This window comes from Schistocerca piceifrons, chromosome 1 (genome assembly GCF_021461385.2).
Source record: "Schistocerca piceifrons isolate TAMUIC-IGC-003096 chromosome 1, iqSchPice1.1, whole genome shotgun sequence".
In the NCBI taxonomy this organism is placed as follows: Eukaryota; Metazoa; Arthropoda; class Insecta; order Orthoptera; family Acrididae; genus Schistocerca; species Schistocerca piceifrons.
This window is the reverse complement of record NC_060138.1, coordinates 203,791,879-203,814,910: the sequence shown is the minus strand read 5'-3', so window position 1 is coordinate 203,814,910 and position 23,032 is coordinate 203,791,879. Positions and strand designations below refer to the sequence as shown.

Below are 23,032 nucleotides of genomic sequence, written 5' to 3'. Positions count from 1 at the left end.
ACTGCTTTCCATGAGCACTTCAAACTCTGGCTCTTTGTTGCGAATGCTTCGGCAGTTTGCCATTAGGATTTTAATACTGTCATCTGCAGGAGGCATTTCTTTTGATCTTACACTGATAGTTCTGAGTTTCCTATAGCTATCGTCATCTGGATTGGATGGTGGAGTTGCCTTATCAAAAAAAAAAAGAAACCTTGTGTACACCTCACACACAGTCAGCTACCTGAGTAGCAGCCTCTGATATATAGTGCACACTTGACCCGTTTAGGGGGACCCTACAGTTCTCAAGCCTATGGTGCAAGTCCAGGAATTTGCAGCCTAACATTTCACAGAACCTTCAAAATCTCTGGTTCGGTCCCTTCACTCAACATGAAATCAAAGGGCTACGATCAGTTCTGGGGACAATGCTGCAGATTGTGAGCTTTGCTGAAATACCATAAGCAAGGCTGGTCTCGGCCTTAGCTGCCAGTTGCTGGATGACCTGTGTGTGACCTCGGAGCCCAGACAACAGGTGTCATTTGTTCCAATGTGTGCCACAATCTGCAGTTGGTTGCACCCTGTTCCTGATTAGAACAGTTACAGTGCACACAGGGGCATTCAATCAGTCATTCTTCCTGCACTCCATATGTTAATGGAATGGGGGGGAGGGATAATAACTGGTACAATGGGACGTACCCTCCCCTATGCGCTTCATGGCAGTTTGCAGAGCTTACCGTATTTACTGGAATCTAAGCTGCACTTGAATCTAAGCAGCACCTGAAAAATGAGACTCGAAATCAAGGAAAAAAAATTTTCCCGAATCTAAGCCGCATCTGAAATTTGAGACTCGAAATTCAAGGGAGAGAGAAGTTTTAGGCCGCACTTCCAAATCGAAACAAAGTTGGTCCATTGTAATATGAGACACAATTTAGGTCGAATGAATGACGATACAGCTACAGTAGTTTGGTTCGAGTCATAAGCTTAGCAGTTAAGGTTTACCAGGTAGCCATTCCTACACGTCAGGCGCTCCGTCTGTATTTATACGGGAAGCCTTCCTTTTTCACGCGCTTCATCTGGTTTAAATCTATTGCTTATTTTTCTTTGATCTGATAAGTGCCGTTCTCTTTGTTGTATGTGTTTACGTCACTCTAAGCTGAAAATGCATTATTTTACTGTGTCATACATTGTTTGTCGCATTCTGATAATGTGTGTTTACGAACTGTCACCACTCGCGGCATGGCTTGCTTTTGTGCGCGCTACTGCCGCTTACGATAAAAAAAGAGAGGAATTGTCTCATTAGCGAAACAATGGCAAGAGACTGCTATTTGTTGTTCCTTACACCGCTGCTTTCTTTGATAATGATCAACAAGAACCAAATAATAGACTGTGTATGATAGAAGATGTTCTGAACGAGAGTTTAGCTAAAATTTTTCGCCGTTTGAAAATCTTTGCAGACGCCTCTTTTGTTCATTACATTCTGCACAGCAATTAGTCATCGTAGATTTAAAAATTAGTCAATTGCCGTGCTTCATTTCTGACTGTATCGCTATTGGGCATAAGAATAATACGAATATAAACATGACATGATATGTATATTCTTCCGCGTTTGCTGTTGTCTCACACTAGTTTCGTAGTTTATTAGGCAGACAGGATTTAAATGAGATAGCAGCAAACACGAAAGAATACATGGCAAAATGTTTATATTTGTATTATTCTTATGGTGAAGAGAATACTGCATGTGATTCACAATTAATAAAAGTTCCTATTAGCAACCATCTCTTCTCACAGGTAGGAAAAAATTCAGAACGTAGAGTTGGCCATAATGACAAACATCCCACTCTTGCCAGTCGGATTTTCATAGTACATTGAAATGCTGCTACATTCGAAGATGAACAATACGGAATTTGTATTTACTTCGTTGGATAATGTATGAAAATGCAGTGGTCGAAACTTGGGGCGGAGAAAGAAGCTTGTCTTCCACCTTTTTTTTTTTTTTTTAAGTTTAGTTACTGACTCAGAGGTTTTGGCGCCAATATTTGTCTTTGTGCCTGCAAAGCATGCCTGTATAGCGCTACATATATTCAACGGCAGAAGTTAGTTGTGGCTGCACCTACCATCATTTTTCAGAACTTCCGCTTACTTTGCACTCAATTCTAAGCCGCAGGCGGTTTTTTGCATTACAAAAACCGGAAAAAAAGTGCGGCTTAGATTCAAGTAAATGCGGTAGATGTAGTTACGTAGATGTAAATGTAGATTTCACAATCAGTGAGGTTCTCGATTTGAGGAGGCATTTCATATACTCACAAACAAATGTAAATATGCTGAATATTGGTGGAGATTATGTATAAAAGAAGAGTAAAAATGAAATTGCTAAGAAAAGTCTGTTGTATTTTTATTTAAATTGTATTTACTTGATAAACACAACTTGTATATACCTAATAGACGATGTTTCTAGATTTTCTTCTAATTGCAGGTGAAGGTAATGCCTGCTGGTCTGGAAAATCTTGTTCTGATATCAGATGAAGTCAGGAAGCAGGTTTATGAGGCTGTACGACGGCCACCTGATGCTATTCAGAGGCAGGATACAAGTTCTGACTTGCCACCTTCGGGCCTTAAAAAGGAGAAAAAATGGAGACTAGGAGGCACAGAATTTGAAGCCCTAATGAGAATGCTGGACAATGCGGTAATTTCATTATTATTGAATTTCTGAATATACTTTTGCTGTGTGTGCCATTGATGATTTTGCATTGATTATTTTATTTCTTCCATCCAAATATAAATGAGAAGTTTGAACAAAGTTCCTATGCTGTTAACAGGTGCGTTAAATGAACTGTCATAATTTCACTGTAGTAGTCTGAGAAATGTTATGTACTTACAAACAGCAGTTGCATTGACCAGTTCAGGTTGTCAAAGTTGATATTCTCTGAAGACAAAAGTCCTAGTTTGAAGGTATATATTTTTCTCACACTAAATTTTTTTGCTGCTGCACAGGATATAATTGATTGATATGAGATGATGAAACTTATTAAAGCTTTTTTGCAGAGTGTAGTTTTTCTTTTTTTTTTTTAAGTCATCAGTCTTCTAACTGGTTTGATACGACCTGCCATGAATTCCACTCCCGTGCCAACCTTTTCATCTCAGAGTAGCATTTGTGACCTACAACCTGAACTATTTGCTGGATGTTTTCCAATCTCTGTCTTCCTCTGCTTTTTCCCTCTACAGCTCCATCTAGTACCATGGAAATCATTCCCTGATGTCTTAACAGATGTCCTATCATCATGTCCTTTCTTGTCAGTGTTTTCCACATCTCCCTCTCCTCTCTCCAATTGTGCACAGGACCTCTTCATTCCTTACCCTATCACTCCACCTAATTTTCAACATTCGTCTGTTGCACCACATCTCAAATACTTCGAGTCTGTTCTCTTCTGGATTTCCTGCAATTCGTGTTTCACTGCTGTACAATGCTGTGCTCCAAACGTACATTCTCAGAAATTTATTCCTCAAATTAAGGTCTATGTTTGATACTTGTAGACTTCTCTTGGCCAGGAATGCCCTTTTTGTCAGTACTAGCTTGCTTTTGATGTCCTCCTTGCTCCATCCATCATTGGTTATTTTGCTGCCTAGGTTATTATGACCATCAATCCTGATATTAAGCTTCTTGCTCTTCTCATTTCTGCTACTTCTCATTACTTTCGTCTTCCTTTGATTTACTTTCAATCCCTATTCTGTACTCATTAGATTATTCCTTCCGTTCAGCAGATCATGCAATTCTTCATCACTTTCACTCAGGACAGCAATGTCATCAGTGAATCATATCATTGATATCCTTTCATCCTGAATTTTAATTCCATTCTTGAACCTTTCTTTTATTTCCATCATTGCTTCTTCGATGTACAGAATGAACAGTAGGGGCAAAAGACTAAATACTTGTCTTATACCCTTTTCAATCCGAGCACTTCGTTCTTGGGTATCCATTCCTACTATTCCCTCTTGGCTCTTGTGCATATTGTATATCACCCATCTCTCCCAATAGCTTATCCATATTTTTCTCAGGATTTTGAACATCTTCCAGCATTTTACACTGTCGAATACTTTTTCCACGTTGACAAATCCTAAGAAGATTTTTCTTTAGTCGTGCTTCCATTATCAACCACAACGTCACAGTTGCGTCTATGGTGCCTTTACGTTTCCTAAAGCCAAACTGATCATCATCTAACACATCCTCAATTTTCTTTTCCATTCTTCTGTATATTATTCTTGTCAGCAACTTGGATGCATGAGCTGTCAAGCTGAATGTGCGATAATTCTCACACCTGTCAACTATAGCAGTCTTCGGAATTGTGTGTATGATATTTTTCCGAAATTCAGATCATATGTTACCAGACTCATGATCATACCCACCAATGTGAATAGTCGTTTTGATTACTTTAGAAATTCTGATGGAATGTTATCTGTCCCTTCTGACTTATTTGTTGTTAAGTCCTCCAAATCTCTCTTTGACTCTGATTCTATACTGGGTCTCCTATCTCCTCTATTTTGATTCCTGTTTCTTCTTTTATCACATCAGACAAATTTTCCCCCTCATAGAGGCTTTCAGTGTATTCTTTACACCTACCCGCTCTTTCCTCTACATTAAACAGTGCAATTCCCATTGCACTCTTCATGTTACCCCATTGCTTTTAATTTCTATGAAGGTTGTTTTGACTTTCTTATATGCTGAGTCAGTCCTTCTGACAATCATTTCTTTTTTGATTTCTTCACATTTTTCATGCAGCCATTTTGACTTAGCTTCCTTGCACTTCCTATTTATTTCATTCTTCAGCGACTTGTATTTCTGTATTCCTGAATTTCCCTGAGCATTTTAACATTTCATTTTTCATCGATCAACTGAAGTATTCCTTCTGTTACCCATGGCTTCTTCACAGCTCCCTCTTTCGTACCTATGTCCCTCCCTTGAACTTCTGTGATTGCCCTGTTTGCAGATGCCCATTCCTCTTTAACAGCACTGCCTACTGAATTATTCCTTATTGCTCTATCTATAGCTTTAGAGAACTTCTAGCATATCTCATCGTTCCTTAGTACTTCTGTATATCACTTCTTTGCATACTGATTCTTCCCAAGTAATCTTTTTAAGCTTCAGCCTACTTTTCATCACAAGTACATTGTGATTTGATTCTGTATCTGGCCCTGGGAATGCCTTACAATCCAGTCTCTTGTTGCGCCATCTCTGACTGACCACGATGTAATTGAACTGAAATTTTCCCGTATCACCTGGCCTTTTCCAAGTATACCTCCTCCTCTTGTGATTTTTGATCAGAGAATTTGCTATTACTAGCTGAAATTTATTACAGAACTTGGTTAATCTTTCTCCTCTCTCATTCAATGATGCAAGTACATATTCTCCTGTAACCTTTTCTTCTGCTCCTTCCCCTACAACTGTGTTCCATTCCTTCATGACTATTAGTTTTTCATCAGCTTCTTGCAAACTAATTCTTTGACTGCAGCATCCTGTCCTAATTCATAGGTACATCCTTTAATTCTTCCATATCCTATCTGCAAATTGTTACACAGTTTGCATGTTTTTCTTAGTTATTACCCCTAATTGTGTCTAGTACTATTTTGTTTTGTATATGTCTGAATTAACCCTTCTTTAAAATCTGCGAATGTTGTGGCTTCCTTAAGAGCTTCTGTATACCTTTCATAAGTTCTAGCTTCCACTTTTAGTCTGTTTTGCAACACACAGTGATTCCTTATCAGACCAACCTTCCATCTCAGCCAGATTTTCAAGGTCTCCCACAAAGGCCTGCATAATCCTCGGTTGCCTTGCCAGAAGAAGGAGCAATGAAACTTGTGATTGACAAATCTGCACCCCGTTGTGACAATTGTGATTGTACCTACACACAGACTTTTGTATTATCTGCTGTTAATCTAAATCTATGTTATTACTCTTCTATTCACAATAAAGTGCCTGGCAGAGAGTTCAGTGAACCACCTTCAAGCTGCCTCTCTACCGCTCCACTCTCGAATGACACGCAGGAAAAACGAGGACTGAAATTTTTCTGTGTGAGCCCTGATTTCTCCTATTTTATCTTGATGATCATTTCTCCGTATGCAAGTGGGTGTCAACAGAATGTTTTTGCAATCGGAGGAGAAAATTGGTGATTGGAACTTCATGAGAATATCTCGTCGCAACGAGAAACGCCTTTGTCTAATGGTTACCACTCCAATTCACATATCATGTCTGTGGCTCTATCTCCTCTGCTTCACGATAATACAAAAGGAGCTGCCCTTGTACTTTTTTGATGTCATCTGTCAGTTCCACCTGATGCAGATCACACACCACACAGCAATACTCCAGAATAGGGCGGTCAAGCGTGGTGGTAGTAGTCTCTTTAGTGGACCTGTTGCTCCTTCTAAAGGTTCTGCCAATGAACAGCAGTCTTTGATTTGCTCTACCCACGACATTATGTGATCATTCCAATTTAGGTTATTTGTAATTGTAATCCCTAAGTATTTAGTTGAATTTACAGCCTTTAGATTTGTGAGACTTATCGCGTAATCGAAATTTAGCAGATTTCTTTTAGTACTCATGTGAATAACTTCACACTTTTCTTTTTTCAGGGTCAGTTGCCATTTTTCGCACCATACAGATATCTTGTCTAAATCATTTTACAGTTTGTTTCGGTCGTCTGGTGACTTTACAAGACAGGAAATGACTGCATCATCTGCAACTACTCCAAGAGGGCTACTCAGATTGTCTTCTATGTCGTTAATATAGATCAGGAACAATAGAGGGCCTACGATACTTCCTTGGGGAATGCCGGATATTACTTCTGTTTTGCTCTATGACTGTCCATCTATTACTATGAACTGTGACCTTTCCGATAGGAAATCATGAATTGAGTCACACAACTTGAGGTGATATTCCATAGGCACACAGCTTGTTTAGAAGATGCTTTTGAGGAACAGTGTCTGGAATTTTACAAATATGGAATAAATTTGACATCCCCTGTCAATAGCACTCATTACTTCATGAGTATAAAGAGCTAGTAGTGTTTCACAAGAATGATATTTTCTGAATCCGTGCTGACAATGTGTCAATAAATTATTTTCTTCGAGGTACTTAATGATGTTTGGATACAGTATAAGTTCCAAAACGCTACTGCAAATCAATGTTCGTGATATTGGATATTCAGCGGATTACACCTAATTTCCTTTTTGGGTAATGATGTGACTTGAGCAATTTTCCAGTCTTTAGGTACAGGTCTTTCTGTGAGCAAGCGGCTGTATATAACTGGTAAATATGAAGCTATTGTATCAGCATACTCTGAAAGGAACCTGACTGGTGTACAATCAGGACCGGCAACCTTGCCTTTATTAAGTGATTTAAGCTGCTTTGCTACACAGAGTTTATCTACTTCTATGTTTCTTGTCATGGCAGTTGTTATTGATTAGAATTCAAGAATATTTACTTCGTCTTCTTTGGTGAAGGAGTATCGGAAAACCGTGTTTAATAACTCTGCTTTAGCTCCACTGTCATAAATGACTTCACCCTTGTTATCACGCAGTGAGGGTATTGATTGCATCCTGCCACTGGTGTGCTTTGTGTATGACCAGTATCTCTTTGGGTCTTCTGCCAGATTTCGAGACAGAGTTTTGTTGCGGAAATTATTAAAAGCATCTCGCATTGAACTACATGCTATACAGGGCTATTACAAATGATTGAAGCGATTTCATAAATTCACTGTAGCTGCATTCATTGACATATGGTCACGACACACAACAGATACGTAGAAAAACTCATAAAGTTTTGTTTGGCTGAAGCCCGCACTTCAGGTTTCTGCCGCCAGAGCGCTCGAGAGCGCAGTGAGACAAAATGGCGACAGGAGCCGAGAAAGCGTATGTCGTGCTTGAAACGCACGCACATCAGTCAGTCATAACAGTGCAACGACACTTCAGGACAAAGTTCAACAAAGATCCACCAACTGCTAACTCCATTTGGCGATGGTATGCGCAGTTTAAAGCTTCTGGATGCCTCTGTAAAGGGAAATCAATGGGTCGGCCTGCAGTGAGCGAAGATACGGTTGAACGCGTGCGGGCAAGTTCCATGCGTAGCCCGCGGAAGTCGACGAATAAAGCAAGCAGGGAGCTAAATGTAAAATCTTACAGAAAAGGCTAAAGCAGAAGCCTTACCGTTTACAATTGCTACAAGCCCTGACACCCGATGACAAAGTCAAACGCTTTGAATTTTTGGTGCGGTTGCAACAGCTCATGGAAGAGGATGCGTTCAGTGCGAAACTTGTTTTCAGTGATGAAGCAACATTTATTCTTAATGGTGAAGTGAACAGACACAATGTGCGAATCTGGGCAGTAGAGAATCCTCACTTATTCGTGCAGCAAATTCGCAGTTCACCAAAAGTTAACGTGTTTTGTGCAATCTCAGGGTTAAAGTTTACGGCCCCATTTTCTTCTGTGTAAAAAACGTTACAGGACACGTGCATCTGGACATGCTGGAAAATTGGCTCATGCCACAACTGGAGACCGACAGCGCCGACTTCATCTTTCAACAGGATGGTGCTCCACCGCACTTCTATCATGATGTTCGGCATTTCTTAAACAGGAGATTGGAAAACCGATGGATCAGTCGTGGTGGAGATCATGATCAGCAATTCATGTCATGGCCTCCACGCTCTCCCGCTTTTAACTCCATGCGATTTCTTTCTGTGGGGTTATGTGAAAGATTCAGTGTTTAAACCTCCTCTACCAATAAACGTGCCAGATCTGCGAGTTCGCATCAACGATGCTTTCGAACTCATTGATGGGGACATGCTGCGCCGAGTGTGGGAGGAACTTGATTATCGGCTTGATGTCTGCCGAATCACTTAAGGGGCACATACTCAACATTTGTGAATGCCTAAAACAACTTTTTGAGTTTTTGTATGTGTGTGCAAAGCATTGTGAAAATATCTCAAATAAAGTTATTGTAGAGCTGTGAAATCGCTTCAATCATTTGTAATAACCCTGTATTTCGAACTTTAGCAAAACATAGCCAGTCTTGGCGATTTTGAGTTCTTTTATAGTTGGCATGCTTTTTTCACTGCTTCTGCAACAGTGATCTGACCTATTTTGTGTATCATGGGGGATCAGTACAATCACTTATTAATTCAGGTGCTATTGACACTAACTCTTTGAAATCATTCGATAACTTTGCTACGCTTACATGACCAGATCAGAAGGAGTAAAGACTGTCTCTTAAAATGGTGTTAAGAGCATTTTTGTCAACTTTTTAAAATAGATATGCTTTGCATTTCTTTTTGGTGGTTGTAGGTGTGTTACGGTATTCAGCCTAGCAGCAACTGCCTTGGGGTCGCTAACCCCTGTATTCGTCAAGGTGCTCTATATTTGTCCAGGATTATTTATTGCTAAGAGGTCAAGTATGCTTTCACAACCATTTAAACTTCGAGTGGGTTCATGAACTAAATGTTCAAAGTAATTTTCTTAGCATTCAGCACAATTTTGGATGACGTTTTTTGCCTGCCTCTGGCTTTAAACACACAATTTTTCCGGCATATCAAGGGTAAATTGAAGTCACCACCAACTATAATTGTATGAGTGGTGTACCTATTTGAAATGTTCAGCAACTATATCTTCAGAGTTGGAGTGTCACTAAAACGATCCAATTAATAGTTAAGTTCGATTGTCAAGTATAACCTCTACCCATACTATTTCGCAGAAACTATCTACTACAATTTCACTACAAGGCAAACTACTTTCGATAGCAATAAATACTCCACCACCAACTATATTTTTTTTAATTTCTGAACACTGTTAAATCATCTGAATACATTTTGGCTGAATTTATTTCTGGCCTTAGCCAGATTTCTGTACTTATAACTATTTAAGCTTCAGTGCTTTCTATTAGGGCTTGGAGCTCTGGTTCTTTCCCAACAGAGCTACAACAATTTATAACTACATTACCAATCGTTTCTACAACTAACGAACTGTGTTTTACCTTCTCCCTTTTAGACAGACGCCCTGTCTGTGGTTCCTTGAGACCCTCTAACCTAAAAAGCCGCCCAGTCCCTTCCACACAGTCGCAGCTATCTGTGTAGCCACTTCTTGTGTGTAGTGGACTCCTGGCCTATTAAGTGGAACCCGGAAACCCACCACCCGATGGCGCGAGTCAAGGAATCTGGAGCCTACATGGTCACAGTATCCCCAGAGCCTCTGATTCAGATCGTCTACTCAGCTCTGCACCAAAGGTCCACAGTTGGTTGTATCGTTGTATCGACAATACTGCAGATGGTGAGCTCCACCTTAATCTCGCAAGCAACATTTTACCATTTTGGCCGGCCGCCCGAAACCATAGAGAATCTCCTCCGATCCAAAGCGACACATGTGATTGGTACTGACATAAGCCACCACTTGCATCTGCCTGCACCCTGTACTCTTTGACATCTGGAAGCGCCCTTTCCACATCTGGAACGATTCCCCCAATATGCACACTGTCTTCCTTCCCCTCCGTGGCAGCCAGGTTTCTAAGGGCCCCCATTACGTGCCTAAGTTGGAGCTCCCAACTACCAGCATACTCACCCTCTGTGAATGCCCATACCTTGCGGGCTGAGAAGCTTCCTCTGGAACAGGGTGGATGACTGCATCCCGCTTGGAGACATTGTCAGCCACAGATAACACCCGAAACCTGTTTGTCAAACGAACGGGGGAGGCCCAACTCAACTGCTTCCGGCTCTGATACCTCTCACGTCTCTGGTTCTGTCGAAGCTTTGTCCTTCACAATACTCATTTTGAGAACTAACACTCACATGACAAGAAAACAAATGACATGAACTAACTTCTTATGTCTAATCTGAGCCATCATGACTCTCAGAATTGCCTATCTACATGCCTGCAACAATTAGGTGGATTGATTCCATACATGGTGCTGAGTGGCCCTCGAGGTTATGCTGTGCACATCTAACAGGCACTAACGAATTGTGACTCCGATTAGTTCTAAAACTAGACAGATCCGCTGGTTGTCCACGTGCAGTGAACTCTACTTTACAAAGTGGATGACTGTCAAACTTTTTCCGTGACCAAAATTCCACCAGAATTTTTGGACTTGCTGTACTATAGGTTGTAGGTTCAGATGTTGCTCTAAGGTGGTGACATCACTGATCTGACACCATAGTTACATGACCCATGGATTGCGATCCGTGGGGAGTGAAGAGAAGTTGGACAACAGTAAATTTGTCAGGCTGCGATTGTGATGACAATGTGGCAGCGCAGCTGATGGGTACAGCATTCTGGGATCTTGCTCTTGGGTATCATTGGCTTGTGGTATAGGCTGCAATACTGACAAGAGAATATTTCACTACATGAATGTCTAAGTACTTACAAGGTCCAGACTATGTTTGTTTAGGGCTTAAAGCACATACTCTAAACACTTCAGTGGTTGGCAAGTGGGGAAATGCCTCCATGCTTCCACTAGCATATTGTAGCATCATCTGTTGCTATAACGTACCCAGCTGGCTCTGCTTTGCAACACCTGTTGACCCTGTTTTGCTTTGCAACGCATAACACTCTTGTCTCTGTTTGCAGCTTACTCTGTTGCAACCCACTTTCGCTCTGGTGTACTTTTTGATGGAATATGGCTGATACGCTACAGTATCTTATCACTTCAGTGCATTTCCCAACTCGTGTTGACTGAAAAAAGTAAAGCAAGGAGAAGGTGAGGAGGAAATGAAATTTAATTCATTGGGTGAGAATGTATGTGAAGTTATTTCACAGAATAAAAAAAAGTCAAATTTACTAAGAAACTTGGCAGCATGAACTCATTTATCAGTCTGAAAATGTACTGATTCGGTTAGCAAAGGGTGTTGTGAAGCTATTTTAACCTCTCTTGATACAAGCTGGCACACATCTGTCATAACTGGTCTTTGATATCCTGGATGCTGGAACTGGGATAGAGCTGACATCTGAGCACATCCTACACATGTTCCGTCATGGATCTTGCTGCCACAGGAGTACATAAGTATCATGCAGACAGTTCATAGAGACATGCCGTGTGTGGATGAGCATTGTCCTGTTAAAAATGGCACCATAATAAATCACATGAGAGGTAACACATGACATGGGACCTCCATGTCAAATAATTTTGCTGTAGAAGTTCCCTCAAACATACCAATATTGGTCAGAAGTCACAACCGACAGTTCCCCACACCATGACATCAAGAGTAATATAGCTATGTGTCTCAAAATGTTGGAAGAATGGATGGAATTCTTCCCTAGTTCACCATCATACTCGCTGACTGTGGTCATTTGGGGTGATGCAGAATCATGATTCATCACTGAACAAATTGTAATACCATTCATCAGCTACCAGTGCCTCCCAACAGGGAGCACATTACTGTTTCTCAGATGGCAGGTGCAGTGTGAACGGGCTATGGTGTGCTTGATGCACAGTACTGAGATCCTCCCTTGTGGTAGCCAGACATGAGTTCCCTTTCACACAGTCAGGTGGTGATAGTGCTTCCTTGAAAGGAGTCCTTTTCCTGTGTCCTTCAGTGATTACTCAACATTTGACACTGTTCACACCTCTTATGTGCTCTACAGGCCTTGCAACAACACTAAACATGAACAAAACTAATGTTTTGTGGTGTGTGTTACACCTCTCACAGACAATTCCAACTCTAGAATCATTTACATACCTTCTTTGTGGATACTTCTTCGTTGTGTACGCTTAGAATTGTTGTTACTGTGCAACATTTTGCGGTTGGCTACTTTACTGGTTGACTAGTTTCGTTGTTCTTAAACTTTTGTTTGGCTGGCACAGTTTGGTGGTACCACTGTTACATTTGATGGCATGTATTGCACAATTTAGGGATTTCCGTCAGGTGGAATCCTAAGACTAGTCAGAGGATGACTTGGTGAATACGTAGTCTAATTAAGAGTGCTGACTCTGATATTGATGATATTGAACAGCGGCCATTGTTGTTAAGAGATTTAAAGTCTCTGTTTTTTTTGTTGAAGTTTCAAATGAAAGCATCTCTGTTGTGCATTTAATCACCTCCACCACCACCACAAACAACAATAATAGATGGTAGTATATTAATGAAAGTGACAAGAATTATTTTAAACTGTTCCTTTTTTTTTTTACTGCTATACAGGGCTTCCGGACGGGTTACATTTATAGACATCCACTGGTCAAAGGTGACCCTCCCCGACCTCGCAATGATGTTGAAGTTCCTCCAGCAGTGTCTTCCTTGGGATATATTCTTGAAGAGGAGGAGATGTACAAACAAGGGTATGAATTTGTTGTATACTGTTTTCCTTTCAATAATATGAACTAATTAACATTAACAATAAATTTGTTTGTTAGTTATTGTACACGATATTTATATCATAAAAAAATTGAACTTTGCTTTCTGAAATTTGCTTCAAGGTACTCACACAAAATAGAAAAACAAAAAGAAGGAAAAAATAGATGAAAGGGTGAAAGATAGGGGAAGTAGAGAAAAACTGTGTGTTCTTGTTTCCTTCACCCTCCCCAGCTAGCCACAAATTAAAGGGAATGTTGCATCATATTAATGTGTTCATTTATGTCTCATTTTGCCACATGCTTTATTCGAGAGTGTAGGAAAAGGGAAATTCAAGTAAGAAAACTATTAAAATATTGGGAGCTGCCACATGCTTATCTTCAGAAAATGAAACTTCTAGCTGATAGAAACACTTAAAGTACAAAGCAGTATTTCTAGATTTGCCACAGTAGTTTCTCTGTTCACCTTTTATCATGGGTGGGCCCTTCTTAACTTACAGTCTGGATGACCTTCCCCCACACCATTTCCTATATTCTAAGACAAATTCTTTATTTTGCCATGAAGAAGGTATCTAATGTTTTGAATATTAGTAAATTATTTTCCATTAAGTGTTGGTCAGCAGTACTGGAAGTTAATATCCCAAAGGGAATTACTGGTTTGTGATGATAAATTTATTTCTACACAATCAAACCATGCTAATTTCGATGTGCAAAGGTTTTCCCAAAACATCCTAGATAGGTGGTATGATGCTCCTAATAGTAGTGTATCATTACCACCTTGCACATCCCCGAGTGTTAACTTATTTCAAATTAGGGTTATTACTCGTCCACACATACATTCACTCACTCACTCACTCACTCACTCACTCACTCACTCACTCACTCACTCACTCACTCACTCACTCACTCACTCATCGACTGTAGATACATGGTCACATTTCATGATCATTTGGGAATGTGACAGCAATCCTATGAAGTAATAAAAGCAAATAGACTTCTTCAGTAGTTTTCCTTGATCCCTTTAATGAGTCTGCTACTAGTTTTAGAGAACAGTGATCCAAATTCTGAACAGCACTTGTAATCTAAACTGCTAATAATTTTTATTCTGTGTAAAGCTGTTGCTTTTGAAAGGTCATATCTATCTTGCATTGCCACAAAAATTTGTATGTGCAGCCAACTAAAAGAGAATCTTACTTACTATAATAGCACTTACAAAACAGAGAGAGGCATGAACTCACAGTTATAAGAAACGGGATCAATAAGAGTCTGGCCATCCTGAGTTATTAGGTTTTCATGGTTTTATCAAATCGCTAACAAAATTATTGTCAAGATGGTTCCTCTGAAAATGCCACTACACACTGATTCCTAGTCTCACATTTACTGAATTGAGTGTGTGCTCAAACCCTAACAATCTCTATGTTAGAGTAACTTTGATGTGTTATGTGTGTTTTTCTCCCTATTTAAATAAAATAGAAAGAAACATTCCACATGGGAAAAATATATTAAAAACAAAGATTCCATGACTTACCAAACGGGAAAGCGCTGGTAGATACATAATAAAAAAACACACAAACACACACGCAAAATTTCAAGCTTTCGCAACCAACGGTTGCTTCGTCAGGAAAGAGGGAAGGAGAGGGAAAGACGAAAGGATGTGGGTTTTAAGGGAGAGGGTAAGGAGTCATTCCAATCCCGGGAGCGGAAAGACTTACCTTAGGGGGAAAAAAGGACAGGTATACACACTCGCGCGCACATATACCGTGTGTGTGTGTGTGTGTGTGTGTGTGTGTGTGTGTGTGTGTGTGTGTGCGCGCGCGCGTATACCTGTCCTTTTTTCCCCCCTAAGGTAAGTCTTTCCGCTCCCGGGATTGGAATGATTCCTTACCCTCTCCCTTAAAACCCACATCCTTTCGTCTTTCCCTCTCCTTCCCTCTTTCCTGACGAAGCAACCGTTGGTTGCGAAAGCTTGAAATTTTGTGTGTGTGTTTGTTTGTTTTTTATTCTGTCTGTCTACCAGCGCTTTCCCATTTGGTAAGTCATGGAATCTTGAGGCAGTAGAAATAGTTCATTTTTATTCAGATTGGAGGATATAGATGCAGTATCTCCATTTGTGGGGAAAAAAGTGTTTGCTATATGAGATTGCAGTGTGTCAGGCAGTTTAACTGTGAACATTTCTCAATTTACAGTTTCTTTTATAGCTTTTGTGTGTTATCTTTTAAATGATATTTCATACATGAATTATTTCAAAGAGATTGTTTTGCTGTATGGGATTGCAATTTTTTTTATATAAATGGCAAATTTCAGATTTACAGTGTATTCTCAGATATAGTCATGTTACATAATAATGCGTCTGCATTTCAGCTAAATAGCCTCCTCATGTCAGAGTTCTGCTGACACGTGGAGGCTAAAAGGGCTTACACGGATGGGTCTCTTTCTAAGGAGGATAGATTTGATAATGAATTGTCTGTAAATGTGGCAATTTTCCCACATTGGAAAATAAAAATGTGTTGGCACGTTGATAGTGATTCACCTGTCAACATAAAATGCCTGGCTTTAGTAAATTGTTTCTGTTTGTGTTTATAGGCAGTGGAAGAAGTACATCGATGGTAAAAAAACACATGACCGCACACGGTGGCTGAATTCTCCAAATGTATATCAGAAGGTGGAAATATTGGAAACGGGAACACCTGATCCAAAGAAAATAACGAAGGTAGAGGTCATAACTTTTGAAAACAAAGAGAGCAAGTAAATCATGATATAAAATCCCCATTTGTTTCTAGTTGTTAAGAAGGCCGGTCGTCTACTTCTCCTTATTTATCTTACACAAGAAATTGTTTATTGTGAAGACACTTGTTGTTTGGTATAATTAAATCAACATTCCTTAGTGTGATTCATGTTTTGCAATCTGCAGATATCTTGTGCTCCATTTAAAAAAAAGGAACAAATAACGCTTAACTCTTCTAGATGACAATTCAGTGTTGTGAAATATAACACTACAAATTTTGTGCCACACGTTAAACTGAATTTTGTTGTGTTGCTGCGTATTGAATGTTTTGTTGATGATTCAAGTATTGGCTAAATGTTAAAAGTTCCTGGTGAAATTTTTTCCTCTCTGTAAAGATAGTAATTTCTGTTGCAGTAATTTTTACTTGGAAACAAATTTAAAAATCTTAAAGTAGAGTGAAGTAGAATGATCAGGCTGTAGACGTGTAACCATCTAAAGAAAATTTCAAGGGGTTGTATAAATACAACACTTGTAGTTTTCAGAGAAAAGTTGATACATTGTGGTGACAGCCACAGATCGGATACAGATGTATCATATAGTAGAACTGTTAGCATTAATGGTAAATATAAAGTGAAACAGGCATTGGCTGTTTTCGCATTACGCAGCATACATTATTTGTCCTGTAACTTCTCTTAGATGGTGGTGTCAGTGTTTGTACTTTTTGACGTGCTCTGAAATTATGTACATTTTTACTTTCAGTTGTATTATTAGCAATTTCTTTAAACAGAAGGTATTTACTGTGTTTATCATGCCATATCAAGTTTCAAAGGTTTTTGCTACATTCCATATGTTTTATGCTAGCAGTCTGTCTGTAGTTAATCATTGGAGTTCCTACAAACTCTGATTATATTCTAGAGATAGCATTGTTATTTTTTCTGATGATAATGTAACAGTTACTGCACAGTGTTGTACTATGGATTACACTACTGCGTGTATATGTAGTAATACTTGGTGAAATAAGTGTAGCTTACAATTTATTCTTGAGAAATGAACATCAGATTGTTACCATGAAAATTATGATGGGTCATCTTTCAGTTTTATCACTTTTGAAAGCTTTGGTTAATAATAACCTCTAATTCCGATGTAACAACATTTGTTACTACAATTGTCTTCAAGGATACAATTCTTACTTAACTCAGATGAAATGCCACATAGTATGCATTTAAAGCATATTGAAATATGGACCCATAAATCTTCTTACAATGCATTTGTAGGTCTCTTCTGGGTTTCTGCTTTTCTAGTTAACATTTTTCTTCATTCTTTATGTGAATTCTGGTGAATTGGTTGAAAATTGTTTTATTTCTGTTCTGTGGCTGATTACTTCAGATTGAGCAGTATTACATAATACTATTATGACATTTTGAAGCAATTGTTTTAATGTTTTTCCTCTTATTATTATTATTATTATTATTATTGACCTACTTTGTCTGTGGGTCACTGACAGAATAATGTTTCTGTTTGAAAGAAATGTAAGTGAACCGAAGTTTCCATTCCTGCTGTAATCTGCCAAACTTTCTGCTCTCTTGTTTTCTGGGAGAAGTAATCATGGATCACTTGACAGCTGTATAACTTGTGTTCATCATTCCATTCATATTTAAATTTAATGTGTTTATGTGGAATGTACTGAATCATTGTTACAATGGAATATTAGTAGCCCTACATTCTACTTTGGACATACAAAGAAATTATTATAAATGTAGTTTATGTGGGTAGTGTATGAGCAGAGATTGTTTTTGCAGCTATATATCGTAGAAAATTAATTTCTGGTTAATGTGACATACTTGATAGTGATTATAATGATGGCGTATATGAATATGAAAAGGAAAAAACAAAACAAAAAAAATTACGATCACAGTGATGATTTTAGGATCACCGGGATTTTCTTGTGAAGACCTTTTTTTTTACTTATTTTACAAAATTGTCTGTGTTCCTCAATACAAAATTGTAATAATAAATAAATGCAGTAATTAAAGACAGAGTAGGTTTTATGATACTCATTGAGATGTCCTTTTACTATATTGAATATTAAAATTTTCAGATAATAAATAGTCAATGTTTGTTAGGTTATGTTTGTAAATGCATTTTCCGTATTTCAGGAAACATATTCTGACATTTATTGTAATTTTGTGGATGAGAAAGTAACATGCTTGAGATGTGTTTATTACTGCTTTGTTCAATAAATATTGACAGCCTATTGCTTTGACTTTAATTTTTATTGCATTGGAAAATAAATTGGATTTTGAAACTTTGATCTTGTGTTTATTGCTTAAAATTTATTTTCAAAATGAACTAATTGATGCTGCTCTGATGGAGTGGCATAAATTATATTGAATTTTGTGTGAATATTATGAGTGGTATATAAACACTGTAGTTTTTTTGTGTAGTAGCTAACTAGATACATGATTGTTCTTTTTTCCCTAATTTGGTTTTTCTTTTATTTTTGATTTTTAGTGGGTGGATGCAAATGCAGAAGAGGTAATTGGAATTCATCTCATTCAGACTTATTTCAGGGTCTAAGTTTCTGTTATTTTTAATTAATGGGTTACTTACTTCGCATTGGTGATGGGGCTTGCATGTTCTGGCAGAATGATAAATGTTTCATGGTGATGGGAACATAACAATGCACAGAACAGATAGATTGCAAACAGCAGAATGTCATAAAGCTAACTGTAAATGCGTCCATATACTGGAAATGCTTAACGATTTTTCATAGATGCTTACAATTTTTATTTCTCATCCAGTTGTTGGAAAGCTTTTGGTCTCAAGTGCCATCGAAAATTTTCTTACAGATTTTGCCCCGTGATAAATTTTTGGTGACAGTAGCACATGTAGACAACTTAAATTAGAGATAGGCAATGTGGAGTCCATCTATTTTGATAGTTCCACACACTGCTAACCCTCAGCTGCATATTAGTATACTTTTAAGTTTATAGGAAAAAATAACAGTAGTAATATGTAGAGATGGAAAGTTAATGTCAATGGAAAATAATACAGTTTGAAACATGTTGCTGAAGATAGCATAGTTATTTAACTGACTTCATTATGTTGAGGTATATGAATTTTTTGTGATCATCAGAGATTTTTATGCACCAACCTTCCTCGAGTGCTACTTCCAGTGATTGAGGCATTTGACTTCTACATTTGAAGAGCTGGGTTTTGACTTAGTTGGGAATCTTTACTTTGATTTCCTTTACTTTTGCTGTCTTCACAGAAAAATGACACTGTTAAAGACAAGTGTGTGTTTTCCTTTGAGTTAACAATCCATTCTTAATAACAATACTATTAATGGAACAGTAGAATCCTAACACACACACACACACACACACACACACACACACACACACACATATTCTTACATATTAATTATTACAGAATAAAGAAGTAACATTGTTTGTATTAGTTGGTAGACAGATAATTCAGCATAAAACCTCAGAACTTTTAAAATACTTAAAAATTAGAACAAACAATGTCATTAATTTCCTTCTATCCTATTAGAAAACAGCTTTGTATAAATCATTTCCTAACTACCTCCCACTCCTCCCCTCCCCACCCTCTTAACACCAAAAATGTGTGTGTCTAAAATACCATAGGGAAATTACTTAATTATTTTCTTCTGTTGCTTTTTTAAGACATTGAAGAATGCATGATAGAGGCAGTTTCCTGTTCATCTGTCATATTGTCTTCTGTTGCTGCTTACCTAATCGCTACGGTCTTAAGCTAATGTTCTGGCTGCTTTTTACTCTCCTGCTTATAATTGACTGTATTAATGACTGCAATTGGTTTGCATGCTTGATGTTTCGTCTACCTTCCTTAAATTTGCTTTCTTACATGTGTATATTGTTTTCTGAAGACTTGTACGTACAGTGCAAGTGACCTAGTTCGCTGCAGACTTATGTATGTTTTCATATCATTTATTAACTTGTCTAATGGAGAGTAGAATGTGACAGTAATCAATGTAATGCATGTAGATACCTGACATCAGGCTCATAATTTCCAAACTTTTATTTATGCTTGTAATGTACAAAGTTGACAAATGCATAACTGTCACTTCAATTAGTATTTTCCTAAGTAATAGCTCTCTTGGAGATTGAAGTAAACTTTTTCAAGCAATTTCATTGTACTGCACCTCAGGAAAGAGGTACAACACATAAATGTGCCTGTTTTCTCCTGCCCTTTATCATTTCTGTCTCTGAATTGAAACATTTAAAAAGTATGCTGCTGCTCATTGATTTGACAAAATCAGTACATACTGGGACCAAAAATTTTTCAGAAATTGCTTAATTGTCTTGTAGAAGTTACAGGAATGAAAACAGGCACACAAAATTCAGAATAGTTGCAGAATTATTCGTGGTTCTGGGGGAAGTGGTCCCTAATGTGCTGGTTTTGTCTGTTTACAGTGGGTGGCAGAGGGTTCACCAACACACAGTAGTACACCAGTGAAGATAGAGAGTGCTCTTCAGTTTGTGCCGAAGAATACAGATCCAAAGGAATTCAAGAAACTACAACAGCAGGTAAGCAGCCATTCAACGAAGGAAAAAAGTCAACCATACTCACACTTTACTGAGCTTCTTGTTGTGTTGCACTATATTTACATTTACATAACAGAAAATTAATGCTCAACACTGCAGAAATGGAATTAATCCTTAGATTGCTGTTGACAAGTTTAAGCTCAGGCTTTGGATTTTCCTGAAGTGCTATTGACGAGTTAACTTTAGCTTCCTTGCCGCCCCATGAGCATTAGTGACAAGTATAGTTCCAAAAGCACAGAGGTACATAAGTACTGTTCACTAATTATAAGTGTACAGTGAATTTTCTGCCTTAGCAGCTGTTCACTGCTCTGTGGCTGCCAAGTGGTGTTCATGAAGCTTGTTGAGATTAACTTGATACATTGAGCCTCACTTTGTGTCTTACTGTTCATCAGCATCACAGTGTTTTTTATCAGCAATTATTCTACTGAGGAAGAGATTGTGCAGATACTGAAGAAGAGCAGCAGTAGGGATAACTATTTGATGTAGATAGAAGTGATAACTCGTCCACACATTCTGAAAGTGACAGACTTAAGCTGTCTATGTGAGAAGGTGTCACATTATAGTCTAATGTTTCATCAACTGGTGTAATTGATGGCTCATCTGAAACTCAAAGCAATAGTCACATACTCAGGAAGAAAGCCTGGTTTAGTGACAGATTCGATTGTAAAGATATTTTTCTTCGTTCAAGTAATCATGCAGTTGATTCGCCTTCAGGAGACAACTGTCAGGTAGGGAATGATCCAGGCATTCTGTCATTCTTCGTGTTATTTTTGACACAAGTTACTGAGAAATACACAAGCTCTTGTGATATTGAACTGCTTATATACCAATAAAAAATGTTCATACATCCTGATTTCCTTTGCCTTGAAGACTTTAATTCACAGTTGCAAACAAAATTATTGTTTCTGTACAGATTATTTATGCCTGATTCTGAGAGTTATATTAATGTTATGAAATACTACTAACCGTATTACATTTCCAAAAGACAGAAATTAATTGGAAATTTCTAAAAGGATGAGAGATGTTCGTTAGATATACTTTTAAAATAGTGTACCTGTCAGACATGCTGTCTGTCCTACTGTGATTAACACAAGGACTTGGACAGCTAGGTGTGATTAAACTGGCGAAACTGTGCTTAAGTTTTTCTGAATTTTGTGCAGTAGTTTCTAATGCCCAGAGCTTACTGTCAATTTATTGCACTTGAAAGAGGGACCTTTCTTTTGTTATTATCTTTATTACCAATTCTATGTCATTCACCAGCCACAGCTGGACAGACAGCATCAAGATACAACATTATCAAAATACATGAATACAACTGTACTATGATAGTAATTTAATACCACAAGACATATTCAAGTTATAAATTAGATTACAATAATATCACAACAATAAAATAGATACAAGTATATAATGAGATTAAATATAATATTTGCTGTTGGAGTCATGGAATTGAGCTGCAGCTCAAGTAAATGCTGTGCTATTACTAGAGAAGAATTCTTCAACATTGCAGAAGGGTTGCTCTTTTAGCTTATACAAAATAGTAGTTTCAAACTGAATGTCATCATGTAGAGCATTAAACAATTTTAGGGTCACCAGTGGGAAGCTGTTTTGTGGAATAATTGCAAAGAAACATTCTCACACGTCACTGACCATCATATATACTGAAATGAAAATGTTTTCACAATTAAAAAATGTTTTCCCTTGTCCTTCAGTTCTTAAATGGAGATAAATTTAGAAGGTGTTGGTATTAAAAATGAAACTGTTTAAAATGTAGTTTTTTAATGAAAATTACTGCCACATTTTCCTTAGTATGAAAAATTTTGAAGGATTTTGGAAAATGGCGTCCTACCTCACATTCTTCACAATAGTACTTTTTTGCCACTTTCTCAAATCTTGGCTTGCTCCATTCTGCATGAACCTTACATCTCGTCTGAAGTCATTTTGACATTTTATGTAACTGGAATCATTTGTCTTCCACTGAGTATGTCACAGGTGAACTATTTTGGGTGGAAATTGATTCAACCAGGCCTTCTTTGTTACAGCTGATTATCTGATGAATTCAACAAGATCTTTCCCAGTAGGCCTCAAATTTTTATCTGTACCATATTAATTGTCGTCATGTGAATGTAAAGAGACTCTTTCGTCTGCCACTTTGTTTCCTCTCAGAAGAGTAATATTCCATTAGTGGGCTGCTGTGGTCCACACCAACCTTGTGTTTATTATAATCCCAAATGGAGGCAGGTTTCACTTTCTTTATCAGTCCCAATTTTGTCCTGACTTCAACATTGGATGAAGTTATTTCGTGTTTTGTTGTCAAAAGAAATACATTCCTATGTCTCACCTGTGAAACAAAAGTTTGTAATTGTTTTTCTCCCCCTACCTTCTGGGCAAATAGATCGTTAGATAACCTTTTCTTATTTTTCATTACTT

General features: G+C 38.1%; 1 protein-coding gene across 9 annotated transcripts in view; it reads left to right on the top strand.

Annotated features, from left to right (window-relative positions):
- LOC124782755 (protein hu-li tai shao) overlaps positions 1-23,032 on the top strand; it is a 421,012-nt gene that overhangs the window by 325,798 nt on the left and 72,182 nt on the right. For 7 of the 9 annotated variants that reach the window (XM_047253968.1, XM_047253970.1, XM_047253969.1 and 4 more), the window contains 5 exons: positions 2,450-2,659; positions 13,140-13,276; positions 15,872-15,998; positions 18,525-18,548; positions 20,471-20,584. In XM_047253968.1, the coding sequence (XP_047109924.1) occupies positions 2,450-2,659; positions 13,140-13,276; positions 15,872-15,998; positions 18,525-18,548; positions 20,471-20,584 (612 nt within the window). The remainder of the gene's footprint in view (positions 1-2,449; positions 2,660-13,139; positions 13,277-15,871; positions 15,999-18,524; positions 18,549-20,470; positions 20,585-23,032) is intronic. The other 2 variants (XM_047253971.1, XM_047253975.1) reach the window with 1 other exon arrangement.